The sequence below is a fragment of the Nerophis ophidion genome, linkage group LG08, assembly GCF_033978795.1.
Source record: "Nerophis ophidion isolate RoL-2023_Sa linkage group LG08, RoL_Noph_v1.0, whole genome shotgun sequence".
Taxonomy (NCBI): Eukaryota; Metazoa; Chordata; class Actinopteri; order Syngnathiformes; family Syngnathidae; genus Nerophis; species Nerophis ophidion.
Genome location: NC_084618.1, coordinates 5,292,668 through 5,315,488, shown reverse-complemented (window position 1 = coordinate 5,315,488; position 22,821 = coordinate 5,292,668). Strand labels below are relative to the sequence as shown.

Here is a 22,821-nt window from a genome sequence, read left to right as displayed (position 1 = left end):
TACTATGATGATTAACCTGTGTGATGACTGTATTATGTTGATAGTATATATTTGTACCATGAATTGATTAACGTGGACCCCGACTTAAACAAGTTGAAAAACTTATTGGAGTGTTACCATTTAGTGGTCAATTGTACGGAATATGTACTGTACTGTGCAATCTACTAATAAAAGTATCAATCAATCAATCATGCATATGTGACAATACTCCTCCCCTCTCAACCACGCCCCCAACTACGCCCCGCCCCCCACCTCCCGTTTTATCGTTCATAGAAAAATGTAAAATTACATTTTTTAAGGCGGTCTGTCATTAAGTTTTTAGCATTCAGACATTATTGTGAATTTTTGTGTTAGTGTCCCTAAAAATATATATATATACCAACCCCCAGACACATTTTTTACTCTAAATGTGGCCCCCGAGTCAAAATAATTGCCCAGGCCTGCTATAGACGGTGATTTTAAACTTGATAAACAAGTCAATGGCAGTTTAAAATCGTGTTTTTTTATCATTGTCGCCTTTTAGCAAAGGTAAAACCGTTTTTATCTTTTAACCTTTTTGAACAAGTGGTGCATGCTTTTGTATCAAGTGGCCTGGACTACTGCAATGGACTTTATTCTGGCATTAGTCACGGTGGCAGAGGGGTTTGTGCGTCTGCCTCACAATACAAAGGTCCTGCAGTCCTGGGTTCAAATCCAGGCTCGGGATCTTTCTGTGTGGAGTTTGCATGTTCTCCCCGTGAGTGCGTGGGTTCCCTCCGGGTACTCTGGCTTCCTCCCACTTCCAAAGACATGCACCTGGGGATAGGTTGATTGGCAACACTAAATTGGTTTGAATGTGAGTGTGAATGTTGTCTGTCTATCTGTGTTGGCCCTGCGATGAGGTGGCGACTTGTCCAGGGTGTACCCTGCCTTCCGCCCGATTGTAGCTGAGATAGGCGCCAGCGCCCCCCGCGACCCCGAAAGGGAATAAGCGGTAGAAAATGGATGGATGGATAGTCAAAAAGCTCTCTCCCAGTTGCTGTTAGTTCAGAACCCCCAATTCTTGCGAGTCTGTACTGGCTTCCTGTTCATTTTAGAATTGATTTTAAAACTTTGCTGTTTTGTTTTTAAAGCTTTACATCAGGAGTGTCTAAACTAGAGATGCGTGGTTTGCGGTCTCATCCGCGGATATCGGGCGGGTGACATGACGAAAAAATAGATTTTAATTAGATTCGGGCGGGTGGCGGTTGAACCATCCGGAAATATTTGATATACATGGTTCTGGGATCGGTATCCTTTGCCATTCAAAGAGCCATTTAAGACCCGTGTCATAAAGCGAAGAAGACAATAGGAGACGCTAATATTCTCTAGAGCAGGGGTGCCCACACTTTTTCTGCAGGCGAGCTACTTTTCAATTGACCAACTCGAGGGGATCTACCTCATTTATATATATCATTTATATTTATTTATTTATGAAAGAGACATTTTTGTAAACAAGTTAAATGTGTTTAATGATAATACAAGCATGTGTAACACATATAGATGTCTTTCTTTCACAAAGACAAGAATATAAGTTGGTGTATTACCTGATTCTGATGACTTGCATTGATTGGAATCAGACAGTAATGATGATAACGCCCACATTTTCAAATGGAGGAGAAAAAAAGTTGTCCTTTCTGTACAATACCACATGAAAGTGGTTGCTTTTTGGCATCTAATTCATCCAGCTTCCATACACTTTACAAGAAAAACATTGGCGGCAAATTCCGTAGCTTGCTTGATTGACATTCACGGCACCCGAGGGTCTTGTGAGATGACGCTGGCTGCTACCAGTTCATTATTATGAAAAAATGACAGAGAGGAAGGCGAGAAACACTTTTTATTTCAACAGACTTTCACGCCGTCCCTTCCGTCCAAACTCTAAAGGCCGACTGCACATTTCCTATCTTCACAATAAAAGCCCTGCTTCATGCTGCCTGCGCTAATAAAATAAGAGTCTCGGAAAGCTGGCGTGCACATGTGGGGATCGCTTGTGCACACCAGTTTTCCGAGACTCTGTATTTAGTTGAAGGCCACGCCCCCTCCAGCTCCGCTTGAATTTCGGGAGATTTTCGGGAGAAAATTTGTCCCGGGAGGTCTTTGGGTGAGGCGCTAAATTTCGGGAGTCCCCTGGAAAATCCGGGAGGGTTGGCAAGCATGGGTCCGAGAGCCAACTCCAGCTTGTGGTGCCCAAGACCAGACTTAAAACCAGGGGAGACATGGGCCTTTTCTGTGGTCAGCCCTAAGCTCTGGAACACTCTGGCCCTCCATTTTGGAACTGCTCCCACAGTGAAGTGTTTTAAGTCTCGTTTTAAGGCCTACTTTTATTCTTTGAGTTGCGTGGTCCTCTGTATTTTTTTTATTTTATTTTTATTTATTGTTTTAATTGGTTTTACCCTTTAAAATCCTTTTTAATCATACAGTGGGGCAAAGAAGTATTTAGTCAGCCAGCGATTGTGCAAGTTCTCCCACTTAAAATGATGACAGAGGTCTGTAATTTTCATCATAGGTACACTTCAACTGTGAGAGACAGAATGTGAAAAAAAATTCAGGAATTTTAAATAATTTATTTGTAAATTATGGTGGAAAATAAGTATTTGGCCAACCATTCAAAGGTTTTGGCTGAAAATCTCACGATACATGGCCCCATTCATTCTTTCCTTAATACGGATCAATCGTCCTGTCCCCTTAGCAGAAAAACAGCCCCAAAGCATGATGTTTCCACCCCCATGCTTCACAGTAGGTATGGTGTTCTTGGGATGCAACTCAGTATTCTCCTTCCTCCAAACACGACCAGTTGAGTTTATACCAAAAAGTTCTATAATAGCTCGGTTGGTAGAGTGGCCGTGCCAGCAACTTGAGGGTTGCAGGTTCGATTCCCGCTTCCGCCATCCTAGTCACTGCCGTTGTGTCCTTGGGCAAGACACTTTACCCACCTGCTCCCAGTGCCACCCACACTGGTTTAAATGTAACTTAGATATTGGGTTTCACTATGTAAAGCGCTTTGAGTCACTTGAGAAAAGCGCTATATAAATATAATTCACTTCACTTCACACTATTTTGGTTTCATCTGACCACATGACATTCTCCCAATCCTCTGCTGTATCATCCATGTATCAATCAATCAATCAATCAATGTTTATTTATATAGCCCCAAATCACAAATGTCTCAAAGGACTGCACAAATCATTACGACTACAACATCCTCGGAAGAACCCACAAAAGGGCAAGGAAAACTCACACCCAGTGGGCAGGGAGAATTCACATCCAGTGGGACGCTAGTGACAATGCTGACTATGAGAAACCTTGTAGAGGACCTCAGATGTGGGCAACGCCCCCACCTCTAGGGGACCGAAAGCAATGGATGTCGAGCGGGTCTAACATGATACTGTGAAAGTTCAATCCATAGTGGCTCCAACACAACACAGCCGCGAGAGTTCAGTTCAAGCGGATCCAAGACAGCAGCGAGAGTCCCGTCCACAGGAAACCATCTCAAGCGGATCAGCAGCGTAGGGATGTCCCCAACCGATACAGGCGAGCGGTCCATCCTGGGTCTCGACTCTGGACAGCCAGTACTTCATCCATGGTCATCGGACCGGACCCCCTCCACAAGGGAGGGGGGGACATAGGAGAAAGAAAAGAAGTGGCAGATCAACTGGTCTAAAAAGGAGGTCTATTTAAAGGCTAGAGTATACAGATGAGTTTTAAGGTGAGACTTAAATGCTTCTATCCATTTTGGTATCAACTCAACTGGTGGTGTTTGGAGGAAGAATACTGAGTTGCATCCCAAGAACACCATACCTACTGTGAAGCATGGGGGTGGTAACATCATGCTTTGGGGCTGTTTTTCTGCCAAGGGGACAGGACGATTGATCCGTGTTAAGGAAAGAATGAATGGGGCCATGTATCGTGAGATTTTGAGACAAAACCTTTGAATGGTTGACCAAATACTTATTTTCCACCATAATTTACAAATAAATTCTTTAAAATTCCTGGATTTTTTTTCCACATTCTGTCTCTCACAGTTGAAGTGTACCTATGATGAAAATTACAGTGGGGCACAATACTTTTTTGCCCCACTGTATTTATTTTTGTACTGGTTTTATTTTTTATTCAGTCATTGGTGGAGCTAAGGATAATACTTGAATGTTGTTTTTGATATCGTGCTATACAAATAAAGTGGATAATATTTGGATTGGTGTGGTTCAGATCAAAGGGAGCGAAGCCGGCTGGACTTTGGGTTACATGTTGAACCTCACCAACATGATCCCCGCCGAGGCGCCGGACACGCCCCCGCTGCCCTACGCCGGCTACGTCTCCATCGTCTCCGTCATCGCCGTGCTGCTCTTCGTCCTCCTCCTCCTCGCCGTCTACTCCGGCAGGCGTCGCTGCTCCAAACCGCCGCCGCCGCCACAGGTCATATAAACTCTGTGGAGGACAGCAAGATGTTTGTGAGTACCTGCACTGCTCCCGTTTGTGGTATGAATGTGATAATGTATTAATAAAATAACATCTATATACTCAGGTGGGTACCGTTTCCTTTCAAAGGCATCATGACAAAGTGTGTCAATGTCAACAATGTTCAAACCCCGTTTCCATATGAGTTGGGAAATTGTGTTAGATGTAAATATAAACGGAATACAATGATTCATTTTCAACCCATATTCAGTTGAATATGCTACAAAGACAACATATTTGATGTTCAAACTGATAAACAAGTTGGGAAAGGTGGCAATAAATACTGATAAAGTTGAGGAATGCTCATCAAACACTTATTTGGAACATCCCACAGGTGTGCGGGCTAATTGGGAACAGGTGGGTGCCATGATTGGGTATAAAAACAGCTTCCCCCCAAAAAATGCTCAGTCTTTGACAAGAAAGGATGGGGCGAGGTACACCCCTTTGTCCACAACTGCGTGAGCAAATAGTCAAACAGTTTAAGAACAACCTTTCTCAAAGTGCAATTGCAAGAAATTGAGGGATTTCAACATCTACGCTCCATAATATCATCAAAAGTTCAGAGAATCTGGAGAAATCACTCCACGTAAACAGCGTGGCCGGAAACCAACATTGAATGACCGTGACCTGTATCAAAAACCCACATCAATCTCCAAAGGATATCACCACATGGGCTCAGGAACACTTCAGAAAACCACTGTCACTAAATACAGTTGGTCGCTACATCTGTAAGTGCAAGTTAAAGCTCTACTATGCAAAGCGAAAGCCATTTATCAACAACATCCAGAAACGCCGCCGGCTTCTCTGGGCACCGAGATCATCTAAAACGGATTGATGCAAAGTGGAAAAGTGTTCTGTGGTCTGACGTGTCCATCCCATCCATCCATCCATTTTGTACCGCTTATTCCCTTTCGGGGTCGCGGGGGGCGCTGGCGCCTATCTCAGCTACAATCGGGCGGAAGGCGGGGTACACCCTGGACAAGTCGCCACCTCATCGCAGGGCCAACACAGATAGACAGACAACATTCACACACTAGGGCCAATTTAGTGTTGCCAATCAACCTATCCCCAGGTGCATGTCTTTGGAAGTGGGAGGAAGCCGGAGTACCCGGAGGGAACCCACGCATTCACGGGGAGAACATGCAAACTCCACACAGAAAGATCCCGAGCCTGGATTTGAACCCAGGACTGCAGGACCTTCGTATTGTGAGGCAGACGCACTAACCCCTCTGCCAGCGTGAAGCCGGTCTGACAAGTCCACATTTCAAATTGGTGTTGGAAACATTCGACATCGTCATCCGGACCAAAGGGGAAGCGAACCATCCAGACTGTTATCGACGCAAAGTTCAAAAGCCAGCATCTGTGATGGTATGGGGGTGCATTAGTGCCCAAGACATGGGTAACTTACACATCTGTGAAGGCACCATTAATGCTGAAAGGTACATACAGGTTTTGGAACAACATATGCTGCCATCTATTTCATGGACGCCCCTGCTTATTTCGGCAAGACAATGCCAAGCCACATTCAGCATGTGTTACAACAGCGTGGCTTTGTAAAATAAAGAGTGCTAGTACTTTCCTGGCCCGCCTTCAGTCCAGACCTGTCTCCCATGGAAAATGTGTGGCGCATTATGAAGCGTAAAATACGACAGCGGACTGTTGAAGGACTGAAGCTCTACATAAAACAAGAATGGGAAAGAATTCCACTTTCAAAGCTTCAACAATTAGTTTCCTCACTTCCCAAACGTTTATTGAGTGTTGTTAAAAGAAAAGGTGATGTAACACAGTGGTGAACATGCCCTTTCCCAACTACTTTGGCATGTGTTGCAACCATGAAATTCAAAGTTATTATTTGCAGAAAAAAAAAATTGGTTTATGAGTTTGAACATCAAATATATTGTTTTAGTAGTGCATTCAACTGAAAATGGGTTGAAAATGATTTGCAAGTCATTGTATTCTGTTTATATTTACATCTAACACAATTTCCCAACTCATATGGAAACGGGGTTTGTAACTTTTGCCTGCACAACAACAAATGTCTGAAGTGCACAGAGGTTGTTTATGCTAGACAGGTTTTTATTCGTCAAACACAGATCAGGCGTAAAGTGGAGTTAATACTTTTTACTACAAGCAGTGATGAATACTTACTTTCTTGAAAAGATTTCTTATGTCCCGCAAGCAAGGTCGCAGACAAAATGTGGACTGGATTTTGAGTGATGTGCGGAATGGACTGGAAACCGACGCACTCGAGGGGGCTCCTTACCTTACACTATGAAGTGAGGGGAAACTGAGTGAATGACGACAGGTTATATGATTATTTATTTAAACTCATATTGGGGACACTTTATAATGAATTTGTCAAATAAATAAAATAAAATATAACACCAAATATTTTAGTGGGGCTTAAAAATATTTTAGGGGGGCTCGAGCCCAACTAAAATAGGCCTAACAACGCCAATGATTGTTAGGCAGATGTACTAACCGCTATACCACCGTGCTGCCCAGGTTGTCATAAACGTTACTTATTTCATTGCAAAAAAATAACACATTTTATGAATGTGTAAATGTATTCAGTTATAAAATATTAATTTACTTTCTTCTTTCCTTCATGGATCTAAATTTGACCGCTGCGGGTATTTTTTTTCTATATTTTTATTGTAATATTTTCAGAATGTGTTTGTTCCAAGGGTGTAACGGTACGTGTATTTGTATTGAACTGTTTCGGTACGGGGGTTCCGGTCCGGTTTTCGAGGTGTACCGAACATATGTAGTAGCCGCCAAAGCTAAAGTCTTAACAAGCTGCTCCGTTCTGTCTGTTTCCTACACAGCACCCAGCATTGTCCCACCCACACAACCATCTGATTGGTTACATATATAGCGGTAACAGCCAATCAGCAGTGCGTATTCAGAGCGGTAACAACCAATCAGCAGTGTGTATTCAGAGCGCATGTAGTCAGCGCTTCAGCGTCGTGCAGATAGGTGTTTGGCAGGTGAGCAGCGGACTCTCCCCAAATTATAATAAACACCTCCCAGTCAATGTTCTAGATGATGTTTGACAAACAAACTGCAGCTCAGGTCGCTCGCAGTCCTGGCTTGAGGTGAAGGCTAATTAACTTTTAGCGTAACGTTAGCTCATTGTGCGGTGTGTGTGTGTGCGCGTGCATGTGTGTCTGCTAGTGATATAATAATGTAAGTGAATCATAAAGCCTACATGAACTCCATGGTGTTCAGGGATGAATAGTCTCTCCTATTGCTATTGTACTATTTTTTTCAGCCATGGTTACATGAATCCTTAGTAATTTAGCAGCCTAGTTTTGATTGGCAGGGTCCCTGCTATCACATGTTGATAAAAATATAATATTTACATAATAAAAATCAACTACAGGCTTCCTAAATGCTATGATAAATTAAGCATGATGAGTTGACCTGGCTTCACGGTGGCAGAGGGGTTAGTACGTCTGCCACACAATACGAAGGTCCTGGGTTCAAATCCAGGCTCGGGATCTTTCTGTGTGGAGTTTGCATGTTCTCCCCGTGAATGCGTGGGTTCCCTCCGGGTACTCCGGCTTCCTCCCACTTCCAAAGACATGCACCTGGGGATAGGTTGATTGGCAACACTAAATTGGCCCTAGTGTGTGAATGTTGTCTGTCTATCTGTGTTGGCCCTGTGATGAAGTGGCGACTTGTCCAGGGTGTACCCCGCCTTCCGCCTGATTGTAGCTGAGATAGGCGCCAGCGCCCCCCGCGACCCCAAAGGGGAATAAGCGGTAGAAAATGGATGGATGGAGTTGACCTGAAACTGTTTAATGCTGCACTTTTTATATGTAGAAGAAAAGTTTTGTCATTTAATCTGAGCAACAAGTTGAAGGAGTTTAATGTGGATTAACGTGGGCAGAATTATTAGTGTTCCCAATGTTAAAAGGATAAAGCCATTGTTTACAAATTTGCTAAATAAATAACCCAAAAATGTCCATTTTTTTTGTTTTCTTACTGTACCGAAAATGAACCGAGGTACGTACCGAACCAAAATTTTTGCGTACCTTACACAAGCTAGTTTGTTCTATTTGACTAATAAAGTCAATCTTTAGTTGATTTTTTTTTTTTTTTTTTAGTTTTAATGCCATGATGGCGTGGGCATATTTTCCTCCATGTGGCCACTGAGCTCTGCGATGAGGTGGCGACTTGTCCAGGGTATACCCCGCCTTCCGCCCGATTGTAGCTGAGATAGGCGCCAGCGCCCCCCGCGACCCCGAAAGGAAATAAGCGGTAGAAAAAAGGATGGATGGCCACTGAGCTAAAATGAGTTTAACACCCCCGGCATAGATTATGCATGCAAGTGCTGCCCCCTAGTGTTCAAACACACATTGCACATAATTATGATACTCTTATGAAGTTTTTTACATGACCTCAGGACTTGTTTTGTGTGCAGAAAAGCCGCATTTGGGTAATTTATCACTTTTTAGTGACAAACTGAACACAGGAGCAGAGTGACTATTTTGGCTTTGGGCTGCACCTGAAATCCATCCAAACCTAATAGTCATATTTATGTAACAATACAATGACCTCCAGCTAGAATTGCAAAAAGAAAAAAACTTTTTTTACATTTTGTGTTCATGCATTTGCGTCATTTTTGAACCCGGCAGACAAAACTGGAGTGATTATTTTGGCCTTGGCTGCACCTGCTGTGTTGTTGACATAACATCCTGACCTCAGACCCTGGTGACATCAGCAGTAAACATTCGGCCTTGGCGGAGGTCCCCTTAGAGGCCTTTATAATCATTGGCTAAGATGTGAACTTTCAGGTCGGAAGTGGAAAGTTCCCAGCCCTTCCTCTTGTGTTCCTACTCTTATCCGCGGGGGAGGAGCAGACAAGGAAGAAGAAAAAAAAGCGGCCATGTCTGTTTGCACTTCCCCTCTCTTGGCGAGTTCAGCTCAGTTGGCCGTGGAGGGAGGAGCCTGAGGCCGGCGTGTAGGACACCTGCCTGCCGCCCGCCCGCATGGAGGCGGCCTGCTGCGACACGGACGGGATGCCGCCCGGGCGGAAGTTGTCGGCGACGTGCTCGCTCTCCATGATGTTGGCCGCCTCGCCGTCCAGCTCCCGGATGTCCTCCTGGTAGAACCTCTGCCTGAGGCGCTTCATCTGAGGCAGCTCCACGCACGTTTCCATCAGCACCAGCATCAACAGCAGCCCCAGCAGCAGGTACACTGTGGACACACCTCATGTCACTTTTACTTACATACTACATGTTATTAGAAGTATATATTCCATTGCAAAGGACTCCACAGAAATGACTATTTTTGCCTCTTTGAGCTGTAATTTCACCCCCTTAAAATACTTCAAAACTCACCAAACTTGGCACACACCTGAGAACTGGCAGAAATTGCGATCTCATGAAAAAATAAAAACACAAAACTCTAAATCGCGCTAATTTTTGAATAAAACACAGAAGAAAAACTGCTCCGAGGAAGAGAAAACAGACAAAACTGCTTGTAACTTCCCTTAGGAATGTCGGATAGACATGAAACAAAAATTTCTATGTAGGTCTCACTTAGACCTACATTTTAATAATTGACATCCTGCAGCAAAAATCAACAGGAAGTTAAAAATCACCCCTTCAAATTAAAAGTTTTGTAAAAATCCGTCACCTTTTTTCAAGCGTTATCTCCTCAGTGTGTTTGTCGTGTCGGCTTCAAACTCGCACAGGAGAGAGATTGAGCCCTTCTGATTAAAAGTATAGAACGGAGTTTTGATTACTGCTCCGGTTTTGATTTTACGCGCCTTTAAAGAACCCCTTGGCAAAGTTACCTAAAAAATGTCATTTTTGCCTCTTTGAGTTATAATTTGACCCCCTTAAAATGCTTCAAAGTGAAAGTTAAAGCTCTACTATGCAAAGCGAAAGCCATTTATCAACAACATCCAGAAATGCCGATCTGTAATTTGACCCCCTTAACATGCTTCATGCTTCACACACATCAGGACTGGCAAAAATTGCCATCAAATAAAAAACCAAACCCCTAAAGTCATAATTGCGCCTTAGCGCCCCCTAGGAAAAAAAAATATTGCACATTTGGTGTTTTCATTCCCATAATCAAAAAATTTCTTTTTTTTTTTTTAGACTTGGCTGAACACCAATTTTTACAACTTTCAGAATGATGCAAGACCCGACCAGACTCTCAAAGCTTTGTAAGGTAGCCACAGTTTGACCCTGGAACAGACTAACTTCATTAACTTTCTATGGGGCAATACTGGTGACATCCAGGAACATTTTAATGTCACCTGTACTGTTAATAATCTTATATTTTAGCCACAATTTGACCCTGGAAAAGACAAATTCCTTGTTTTATTAAACTTTGAAGTCCGACATTTCCACTACAGCCTTGGAAACCTTTGACTACAGTTACTAGAACTTGTATGATGACCAGGGTTTGACCCTGGAACAGACTACTTTCATTAACTTTCTATTGGTCAATACTGGTGACATCTAGGAACATTAAAATATTACTTTAATATTCACAGTTTGACCCTGTAACAGACAAATTCCTCATTATTTTAAACTTTGAAGTCTGTACAGCCTTGGAAAGGTTTGACTACGGTTACTAAAGCTTTTATGATGACCAGGGTTTGACCCTGGAACAGACTATAACTTCATTAACTTTCTATAGGACAATACTGGTGACATCTAGGAACATTAAAATGCTACTTTAATATTACATGTACTGTTAATAATCTTATATGTTAGCCACAGTTTGACCCTGGAACAGACTAACTTCATTAACTTCCTAAGGGGCAATACTGGTGACATCCAGGAACATTTTAATATTACTTGTACTGTTAATCTTATATTTTAGCCACAATTTGACCCTGGAACAGACAAATTCCTTGTTTTTTTAAACTTTGGAGTCTGACATTTCCACTACAGCCTTGGAAAATTTTGACTACGGTTACTAAAACTTGTATGATGACCAGGGTTTGACCCTGGAACAGACTATAACCTCATTAACTGTCTATGGGGCAATACTGGTGACATCCAGGAACATTAAAATGTTACTTTAATATACACAGTTTAACCCTGTTACAGACAAATTCCTCATTATTCTGTTAATAATCTTATATTTTAGCCACAGTTTGACCCTGGAACAGACTATAACTTAATTAACTTTCTATAGGATAATACTGGTGACATCCAGGAACATTAAAATGCTACTTTAATATTACCTGTACTGTTAATAATCTTATATTTTAGCCATAATTTGACCCTGGAAAAGACAAAATTCCTTGTTTTTTTTTTACTTTGAAGTCCGATATTTCCACTACAGCCTTGGAAACCTTTGATTACGGTTACTACAAGTATGATGACCAGGGTTTGACCCTGGAACAGACTATTTTCATTAACTTTCTATTGGTCAATACTGGTGACATCTAGGAACATTAAAATATTACTTTAATATTCACAATTTGACCCTGTTACAGACAAATTCCCCGTTATTTTAAACTTTGAAGTCTATACAGCCTTGGAAAGGTTTGACTACTGTTACTAAAGCTTGTATGATGACCAGGGTTTGACCCTGGAACAGACTATAACTTCATTAACTTTCAATGGGGCAATACTGGTGACATCTAGGAACATTAAAATGCTACTTTAATATTATATGTACTGTTAATAATCTTATATTTTAGCCGCAGTTTGACCCTGGAACAGACTAACTTCATTAACTTTCTATGGGGCAATACTGGTGACAACCAGGAACTAATTAATATTACCTGTACTGTTAATAATCTTATATTTTAGCCATAATTTGACCCTGGAAAAGACAAATTCCTTGTTTTTTTTTAACTTTGAAGTCCGACATTTCCACTACAGCCTTGGAAACTTTTGACTATGGTTACTAAAACTTGTATGATGACCAGGGTTTGACCCTGGAACAGACTATAACTTCCTTAACTTTCTATGGGGCAATACTGGTGACATCCAGGAACATTAAAATATTACTTTAATATACACAGTTTAACTCTGTTACAGACAAATTCCACATTATTCTGTTAATAATCTTATATTTTAGCCACAGTTTGACCCTGGAACAGACTATAACTTAATTAACTTTCTATAGGAAAATACTGGTGACATCCAGGAACATTGAAATGCTACTTTAATATTACCTGTACTGTTAATAATCTTATATTTTAGCCACAGTTTGACCCTGGAACAGACTAATTTCATTAACTTTCTATGGGGCAATACCGGTGACATCTAGGAACATTTTAATATTACTTGTACTGTTAATAATCTTATATTTTAGCCCCAATTTGACCCTGTAACAGACAAATGCCTTGTAATTTTAAACTTTGGAGTCTGACATTTCCACTACAGCCTTGGAAACCTTTGACAATTGTTACTAAAACTTGTATGATGACCAGGGTTTGACCCTGGAACAGACTATAACTTCCTTAACTTTCAATGGGGCAATACTGGTGACATCTAGGAACGTTAAAATGCTACTTTAATATTACATGTACTGTTAATAATCTTATATTTTAGCCACAGTTTGACCCTGGAACAGACTAATTTCATTAACTTTCTATGGGGCAATACCGGTGACATCTAGGAACATTTTAATATTACTTGTACTGTTAATAATCTTATATTTTAGCCACAATTTGACCCTGGAACAGACAAATTTATTGTTGTTTTTTTTTTCAAACTTAGGGGTCCGACATTTCCACTACCACCTTGGAAACCTTTGACTACGGTTAATAAAAATACTGGTGACATCTAGGAATGTTAAAATGCTACTTTAATAATACCTGTACTGTTAATAATCTTATGGTTTAGCCACGATTTGTCCCTGGAACAGACAAATTCCTTATTTTTTCTAAACCTTGGAGTCCGACATTTCCACTACCACCTTGGAAACCTTTGACTACGGTTAATAAAAATACTGGTGACATCTAGGAACGTTAAAATGCTACTTTATAATACCTGTACTGTTAATAATCTTATATTTTAGCCACAGTTTGACCCTGCAACAGACTAACTTCATTAATAGGAACGTTAAAATGTTACTTTAATATTACCTGTACTGTTAATAATCTTATATTTTAGCCCCAATTTGACCCTGTAACAGACAAATGCCTTGTAATTTTAAACTTTGGAGTCTGACATTTCCACTACAGCCTTGGAAACCTTTGACAATTGTTACTAAAACTTGTATGATGACCAGGGTTTGACCCTGGAACAGACTATAACTTAATTAACTTTCTATGGGGTGACATCTAGGAACGTTAAAATGCTACTTTATAATACCTGTACTGTTAATAATCTTATATTTTAGCCACAATTTGACCCTGGAACAGACTAATTCCTTGTTTGTTTTTTTAACCTTGGAGTCAGACATTTCCACTACAGCCTTATAAAACTTTGACTAATGTTACTAAAGCTTGTATGATGACCAGGGTTTGACCCTGGAACAGACTATAACTTCATTAACTTTCCATAGGACAATACTGGTGACATCTAGGAACATTAAAATGTTACTTTAATATTACTTGAAAGCCACTACTAGCGACCACGCAGTCTGATAGTTTATATATCAATGATGAAATATTAACATTGCAACACATGCCAATACGGCCTTTTTAGTTTACTAAATTGCAGTTTTAAATTTCCCGGGACTTTTTTCTTGAAAACGTCGCGTAATGATGTCGTGTACGCGTGACGTCATGTGCTGTTATGAATATGAGCGCTGCACACACACACAGCTAAAAGTCGTCTGCTTTAACGGCATAATTACACAGTATTCTGGACATCTGTGTTGCTGAATATTTTGCAATTCGTTCAATTAATAATGGAGACGTCAAAGTAGAAAGACAGAGTCGGGAAGCTTTAGCCTTTAGCCACACAAACACGGTGATTCCTTGTTTAAAATTCACGGAGGTGAAACTTTACTGTGGATCACAGCGGACATGCATCCCGACTACATGTCAACTAGCAGGTTTCGGTGAGAAAATTGTGGTTAAAAAGTCGCCACTTACCGAATATTAGCTGAGCTTGGGCCGTCCATAAAGCTGCCGTCGACTTTCCCGAGACACTGGGCGTCAACACCCGACCGTGGACGTTAGAGATGCGCGGATAGGCAATTATATCATCCACAACCGCATCACCAAAGTCGTCATCCACCCGCACCAACATTTTATCAGAACTGCAACCGCCCGCTGAAATACATCAGAGGTCGGCCACCTTTACCACTCACAGAGCTATTTAAACCTGTTTCACAGAGTAAAGAAGACAATGGGAGCCGCTAACGTTCTCACGAATATCCAGTGGTGTTCATCCTGATGACAAGAATATGGGCGTGCTGTGAAGCCATTGCCTTTGACACCTTCAACAACATGTACAAACCGATTGTTAGTACGGTAACATGTGTGCAGCTTCAGCAATCACACGTTCAAGATTGAAAGGCATACTGGGTGACACAGAATACACTAATGGTTGTGATATAAACAACTTTAACACTTACTAATACGCACCACGCTGTGAAGCCACACCAAACAAGATTGACAAACACATTTCGGGAGAACATCCTCCCAGTAACACAACATAAACGCAACACAACAAATACCCATAATCCTTTGTATCCGTGATACTTCCTGAATATATTTTACACCCCCGCGCCCCGAACCCCGTTCACCTTACCGAAGCACGGGCGGGGGCGGGGGTTTGCTGCCAGCGGGGTGTATAAAATGGTCAGGGGTATCATGGATACAATGGATTCTGGCTTCACAGCGTGGCACATACTACTAAGAGTGTTAAAATTGTTTATATCACAACCATTAGTGTACTGTGTCACCCAGTATGCCTTGCAGTTGTGTGGGTGTTGCTGCGGGAGCCACACAGCATGTTGCTGGACTGACAAGCAGATCGTACATGTTGTAGAAGGCGACAAAGCCAATGACATCATAGCACGCCCTAATACTTATTAACTGGGTGACTGCTGGCAGTCATTCTAGAGAATATTAGCGTCTCCTATTGTCTTCTTCGCTTTATGACACGGGCCCTAAATGGCTCTTTGAAAAGGTAAAGGATACCGATCCCAGAACCATGTATATCAAGTATTTCCGGATGGTTCAACCGCCACCCGCCCGGATCTAATTTAAATCTATTTTTTTGTCATGTCACTCGCCCAACCCGCGGGGATGAGACCGCAAACCGCGCATCTCTAGTAGACATACACTTCCGACTATCAGGTACTGTTAAACTCACTAAAACCCTAGCAACACAATAGAAAGATAAATGATTTCCCAGAATTATCCTAGTAAATGTCTCTAAAAACATATAAATCCGTCTCAATGCAACGCGATTGCAATCACGTTTTGTTTTTTTTAACTTTTCTTTTTTTTTTTTCTAGTCCGTTGCTATCAATATCCTCAAACACGAATCTTTCATCCACGCTCAAATTAATGGGGATATTGTCGTTTTCTCGGTCTGAATAGCTGTTTTTGTTGGAGACTCCCATTAAAATCAATGTGAATATATGAGGAGCCATCAACATGTGACGTCATCGTCTGCGACTTCCGGTAGAGGCAGGGCTTTTCTCCAGTTGCAAACTTTATCCTGGATGTTCTCTACTGAATCCTTTCAGCAAAAATATGGCAATATCGCGAAATGATCAAGTATGACACACAGAATGGAGCTGCTATCCCCGTTTAAATAAAATCTCATTTCAGTAGGCCTTTAGTAATCTTATATTTTAGCCACAGTTTGACCCTGTAACAGACAAATTCCTCGTTATTTTAAACTTTGGAGTCGATACTAGAGATGCGCGGTTTTGCGATCTCATCCGAGGGTCGGGCGGGTGACATGACGAAAAAATAGATTTTAATTAGATTCGGGCGGGTGGCGGTTGAACCATCCGGAAATATTTGATATACATGGTTCTGGGATCGGACTTTTTTACCATTCAAAGAGCCATTTAAGACCCGTGTCACAAAGCGAAGAAGACAATAGGAGACGCTAATATTCTCTAGAATGACTGCCGGCAGTCACCCAGATAATAAATATTGGGGCGTGCTATGATGTCATTGACTTTGTACGACCTGCTTGTCAAACCAGCATCATGTTGTGTTGCTCCCGCAGCAACACGCACACGACTGCAAGGCATACTGGGTGACACAGAGTACACTAATGGTTCTGATATAAACAATTTTAACACTTAGTAATATGCGCCACACTGTGAAACCACACCAAACAAGATTGACAAACACATTTCGGGAGAACATCCTCCCAGTAACACAACATTAACACAACACAACAAATACCCAGAATCCTTTGTATCCATGACAATTCCTGACTCTTTTATGCACCCCGCGGGTGGATGACAACTTTGGTGATGCGGTTGCGGATGATATAATTGCATATCCGCGCATCTCTAGTCTATACAATCTTGGAAATGTTTGAATAAGGTTACTAAAGCTTGTATGATGACCAGGGTTTCACCCCGGAACAGACTATAACTTCATTAACTTTCTATAGGACAATTCCTGCTTCCGCCATCCTAGTCACTGCCGTTGTGTCCTTGGGCAAGACACTTTACCCCCCTGCTGCCAGTGCCACCCACACTGGTTTAAATGTAATTTAGATATTGGGTTTCACTATGTGAAGCGCTTGGAGTCACTAGAGAAAAGCGCTATATAAATATAATTCACTTCACTAATTCACTACTGGTGACATCTAGGAACATTAAAATGTTACTTTAATATTACCTGTACGGTTAATAATCTTATATTTTAGCCACAGTTTGACCCTGGAACAGACAAATTCCTTGTTATTTTAAACTTTGGAGTCTATACAGCCTTGGAAATGTTTGACTAGAGGTACTAAAGCTTGTATGACACCAGGGTTTGACCCTGGAACAGACTAACTTCATTAACTTTCTATGGGGCAATACCGGTGACATCTAGGAACATTTTAATATTACATGTACTATTAATAATCTTATATTTTAGCCGCAGTTTGACCCCGGAACAGACTAATCCCACTTAAGTCACAATGGAGGTGTTACCGGTGATGACCAGCTTGTAGACGTGGCGGTGCGGGCTGTCCTCTTTGTCGTGCCTCTCCCCCGGCACGTAGTCTCCCAGGCCGATGGTCGTCAAGGAGATGAAGCAGAAGTAGAGCGACTCCAGAAAGTTCCAGTCCTTCTCCAAGGCCCAGAAGACCCAGGCGGGGATGAAGAGCACCAGCGTGGCCACCACCGCGGCCAGGAGGGCGGCGTGGCCCACGGCGAACCTGGACTTGGACACGGCCCACCTGCGGGGGAAGTAGGAGAGGGGTCGGCGGGTCACCAGGATCATGATCCTCTGCACCATGGCGGAGAGCAAGAAGAGGGTGACGGGGATGCCCAGGATGGCGTAGAACATGCAGAACGCCTTTCCTTCGTCCGACAGAGGAACCGTATGACCGTAACCTGCACACACATGACACTAATTAGTCATGAAGTGCCTCAGACATGACACCAGGTTTACATTCAAACTGAAAAAGAAGATGCTAGACTTTGGAGGTGGGGTCACGGGGGCAGTAGCCTAAGCAGAGAAACCTTGACTTCCGTCTCCCCACTACTTTGTCCAGGTCTTCATCAGGGATCTGGAGGCATTCCCAGGCCAGCCAGGAGACATAGTCTAAAACCTTCATTAGTACTGCTAGCACGCTTTTTTTAAAGCGTGCAAATTTGGTCTCTTGTTTTAATATGTACACATGGTCCTCAAAACACTAGTCATGTATCAAATACACATTGTGTCCACACTTTATGATAGTCACACTACACTTTGTGATAGTCACACTACACTTTGTGATAGTCACACTACACTTTGTGATAGTCACACTTCATGACAGTCACACTACACTTTGTGATAGTCACACTTCACTTTGTGATAGTCACACTACACAATGACAGTCACACTTCACTTTATGACAGTCACACTTCATGACAGTCACACTACACTTTGTGATAGTCACACTTCACTTTGTGATAGTCACACTACACATAATGACAGTCACACTTCACTTTATGACAGTCACACTACACTTTGTGATAGTCACACTACACATAATGACAGTCACACTTCACTTTGTGATAGTCACACTACACATAATGACAGTCACACTTCACTTCATGACAGTCACACTACACTTTATGATAGTGACACTACACTTTGTGATAGTCACACTACACATGACAGTCACACTTCACTTAATGACAGTCACACTGCACTTTATGATAGTCACACTACACTTTATGATGGTCACACTACACTTTGTGATAGTCAAACTACACAGAATGACAGTCACACTTCACTTCATGATAGTCACACTACACTTTGATAGTCACACTACACTTTATGATCGTCACACTACACTTTATGATAGTCACATTACACTTTATGATAGTCACACTACACTTTGACAGTTACAAGTGATGTCGAGAGTCACACACTACACGTTATGATAGTGACACTACACTTTGTGACAGTCACACAATACACTGACAGTCACACACATCATGATAGTGACACTACACTTTGACAGTCACACTACACTTTATGATAGTCACACTACACTTTGACAGTCACACTACACTTTATGATAGTCACACTACACTTTAGGATAGTCACACTACACTTTAGGATAGTCACTACACTTTGATAGTAACACTACACTGTATGATAGTGACACTACACTGTATGATCGTGAAATTACACTGTAGGCTCGAGACACTACACTAGGATCGAGACACTACACTGTATAATAATGACACTACACTGTATGATCGTGACACTACACTGGAGGATCGTGACACTACACTGTATGATAGTGGCACTACACTGTATGATAGTGGCACTACACTGTATGATCATGACACTACACTGTATGATCATGACACTACACTGTATGATAGTGGCACTACACAGTATGATAGTGGCACTACACTGTATGATAGTGACACTACACTGTATGATCATGACACTACACTGTATGATAGTGACACTACACTGTATGATAGTGACACTACACTGTATGATCATGACACTACACTGTATGATAGTGACACTACACTGTATGATAGTGACACTACACTGTATGATCATGACACTACACTGTATGATAGTGACACTACACTGTATGATAGTGACACTACACTGTATGATCATGACACTACACTGTATGATAGTGGCACTACACTGTATGATCGTGGCACTACACTGTATGATCATGACACTACACTGTATGATCGTGGCACTACACTGTATGAAAGTGACACTACACTGTATGATCATGACACTACACTGTATGATAGTGGTACTAGATGGTACGACAGTGACAGTACACTGTATGATAGTGACACTGCACTGTAGGATCGTGAAACTACATGGTAGGATGGAGACACTACACTGTATGAAAGTGACATTACGTCTTATTAATTGAATTCTGGTTGAAGTCAATTAGTTTATCAATATGAGTGAGTGGATTACAAATATCGATGCAAATGGACTTCTGGATGAGTCTATTTGCCTTCATCCAGGTAGTATACTTCATCCAGGTAGTATACTTCTTCCAGGTAGTATACTTCTTCCAGGTAGTATTCTTTCACCCAAAAAAGGCCAACAAAATCCGATGTAGCAGTCTGGGAATGTGTCCCTTGTTGGCAACCTTAGTTGTTGACTTTGTGGCAGCCTTAATAGTTCTGCGTGTGCAGCCTACATACTTGATAGGGAAATGTGGTCCCACAGCCATTACATGTACACTTTAAATAAAAAGTACTCTGTCAAAAATGACTCATATTGTGTTTATACTTAAAGAGGAACTGCACTTTTTGGGGAATTTAGGCAATTGTTCACAATTATTATGAGAGACAAGAAGACAAAGATTTTTTTTTTTTTTTTTGCATTCTAATTTGTAAAAATCTGCTCATTCTTGGTGGCTAGCAATGCAGCTAATGGGAGGAATCACTTCTACCTCTGAATTACTTAAAAAAACGCATCCAAAAACCGCCAACAATAATTATATTTACATTCTGTAACCTGTAAAACCAAGCTGTAGTGACAATATTGTAAGAGCAAACACCGAGGAACAGTTTATCTAGCATTAGCGACACATCGCCTTGGGAGGGCATGCTAAGCTAATAGCTGTGAGCTAGCTACGGCAAGAGGTAAGCTAGCTACTACGACAACAACGAGGAAAAAGGAACAATTTCCATTGTGGATCTATACGGTTTGTCTAAGTCTAACAACTGAATGGCTTTTGAGTTTGTAATGCACAACAATGCGATAAGACCCCAATTTGTACTGGATGAAAAACATGAACCGTCGTACTTCCGGTTTATTTTGGGGAAAGCTCTCCACTTACGCCGACTCCGAGCTCTACATTTACAGCGTCAAGAGTCACGCCAACCTCAATTCTTCTCTGCTTCCGTCTGCTCACAACTTTTCACCCTCTCTTCTTGCTCGCTTCTATAAGCAACAGTTCATCCTCTGTATATTCAGCTTCAAAATAGATAAGGTCGTGAATGAATCCTCTTTTATTCAAAATTAGCTATCTTCGTCTTCTATTACCAAGTGTGCCATGAGTAGAACACAAGTTCCAGCAATGCTTAAAATGACCAAAATACGGTAAATATTGTATATATATTGTTATGAATGTCTGTTACTACACTATATACATACTTGCAGTGTGTATATTAAACGGAGGCTTTTGAAGCTACAACGAGGACTCCCATTACACGCAACTTTTAAGCCTTTTTTTCATCTTTGGAAACCTAACACGTGTGTTCTTGTCTCTCAATGATTGTGAACAGTAGGTAATGTTTAAAAAAAATGTGCAATCCCCCCTTAAGGAGACAAAATGGCCTCTAAGTGCATGTTTACACTAACCTCAGGGGTACCATGTGTTAGACTTAGACAAACTTTAATGAGCCACAAAGGAAACTGTTCCACACAGTAGCTCAGTTACAACGGTATAAAGTAGGCAAAAAATGTACCGTAGTAACAATATAGAATATGTCCATCCATCCATTTTCTACCGCTTATTCGGTAGAAGTACCGCGGACGGCGTGGCGCAGTGGCAGAGTGACCGTGCGCAACCCGAGGGTCCCTGGTTCAATCCCCACCTAGTACCAACCTCGTCACGTCCGTTGTGTCCTTGAGCAAGACACTTCACCCTTGCTCCTGATGGGTGCTGGTTAGCGCCTTGCATGGCAGCTCCCTCTAACAGTGTGTAAATGTGGAAGTAGTGTCAAAGCGCTTTGAGTACCTTGAAGGTAGAAAAGCGCTATACAAGTACAACCCATTTATCATTTATTTGCTTTGGGGTCGCTGGTGCCTATCTCAGCTACAATCGGGCGGAAGGCGGGGTTATAGAATATGTACTATATACATATATATATATATATATACACACACAGCATGAAATATACTGATATATAAAACAATTTCCATGTACAATATTACAGTATATGTAACAGCTGCAGAATAAAACAGAGTAAATCTAGCAGAGAATATACATTATAAACAAAGTGTTGATTAAAATGAATGAGCTGGCGACTTGTCCAGGGTGTACGCCGCCTTCCACCCGATTGTAGCTGAGATAGGCACCAGCGCCCCCCGCGGTCCCAAAGGGAATACGCGGTAGAAAATGGATGGATGTTTATAATGATGATGATAATAATGATAATAATACTAATGTTTATAATCATTATTGTACAATTTAGTACTTTTAACAGACAATTATTACACCAGGGGTCACCAACCTTTTTGAAACCAAGAGATACTTCTTGGGTACTGATTAATGCGAAGGGCTACCAGTTTGATACACACTTCACTTAAATAAATTGTATTTCTGTCTGTCATTACGTCGTACGTTTTTTTTTCCTTTTACGGAAGGTTTTTTGTAGAGAATAAATGATGAAAAAAACACTTAATTGAACGGTTTAAAAGAGGGGAAAACAGGAAAAAAAATTTAAATTAAATTTTGAAACATAGTTTATCTTCAATTTCGAATCTTTAAAATTAAAAATTAAACCGAAAAAAAAGAAAAAAAACTAACTATTTCGAATCTTTTTGAAAGAATTGAAAAAATAATTTATGGAACATCATTAGTAACTTTTCCTGATTAAGATTAATTTTAGAATTTTGATGACATGTTTTAAATAGGTTAAAATCCAATCTGCACTTTGTTAGAATATATAACAAATTGGACCAAGCTATATTTCTAACAAGACAAATCATTATTTCTTCTAGATTTTCCAGAACAAAAATTTTAAAAGAAATTCAAAAGACTTTGAAATAAGATTTAAATT

General features: G+C 41.2%; 2 protein-coding genes across 7 annotated transcripts in view; one reads left to right on the top strand and one right to left on the bottom strand.

Moving 5' to 3' along the window:
• Nucleotides 1-4,542, top strand: part of entpd1 (ectonucleoside triphosphate diphosphohydrolase 1) — a 104,355-nt gene extending 99,813 nt beyond the window's left edge. For all 5 annotated transcript variants that reach the window (XM_061907537.1, XM_061907536.1, XM_061907541.1 and 2 more), the window contains one exon: nucleotides 4,228-4,542. In XM_061907537.1, coding sequence (XP_061763521.1) covers nucleotides 4,228-4,443 — 216 coding nt within the window. In that variant the 3' untranslated portion in view covers nucleotides 4,444-4,542. The remainder of the gene's footprint in view (nucleotides 1-4,227) is intronic.
• Nucleotides 4,543-6,531: 1,989 nt separating this feature from the next.
• The window catches only part of LOC133557230 (potassium channel subfamily K member 1-like), a 17,532-nt gene continuing 1,242 nt past the window's right edge, over nucleotides 6,532-22,821 (bottom strand). The window contains exons 2-4 of one of the 2 annotated variants that reach the window (XM_061907542.1): nucleotides 17,533-17,937; nucleotides 14,507-14,686; nucleotides 6,532-9,681 (exon numbers count right to left, since the gene is read on the bottom strand). In XM_061907542.1, the coding sequence (XP_061763526.1) occupies nucleotides 9,404-9,681; nucleotides 14,507-14,686; nucleotides 17,533-17,937 (863 nt within the window). In that variant the 3' untranslated portion in view covers nucleotides 6,532-9,403. The remainder of the gene's footprint in view (nucleotides 9,682-14,506; nucleotides 14,687-17,532; nucleotides 17,938-22,821) is intronic. The other variant, XM_061907543.1, reaches the window with a different exon arrangement.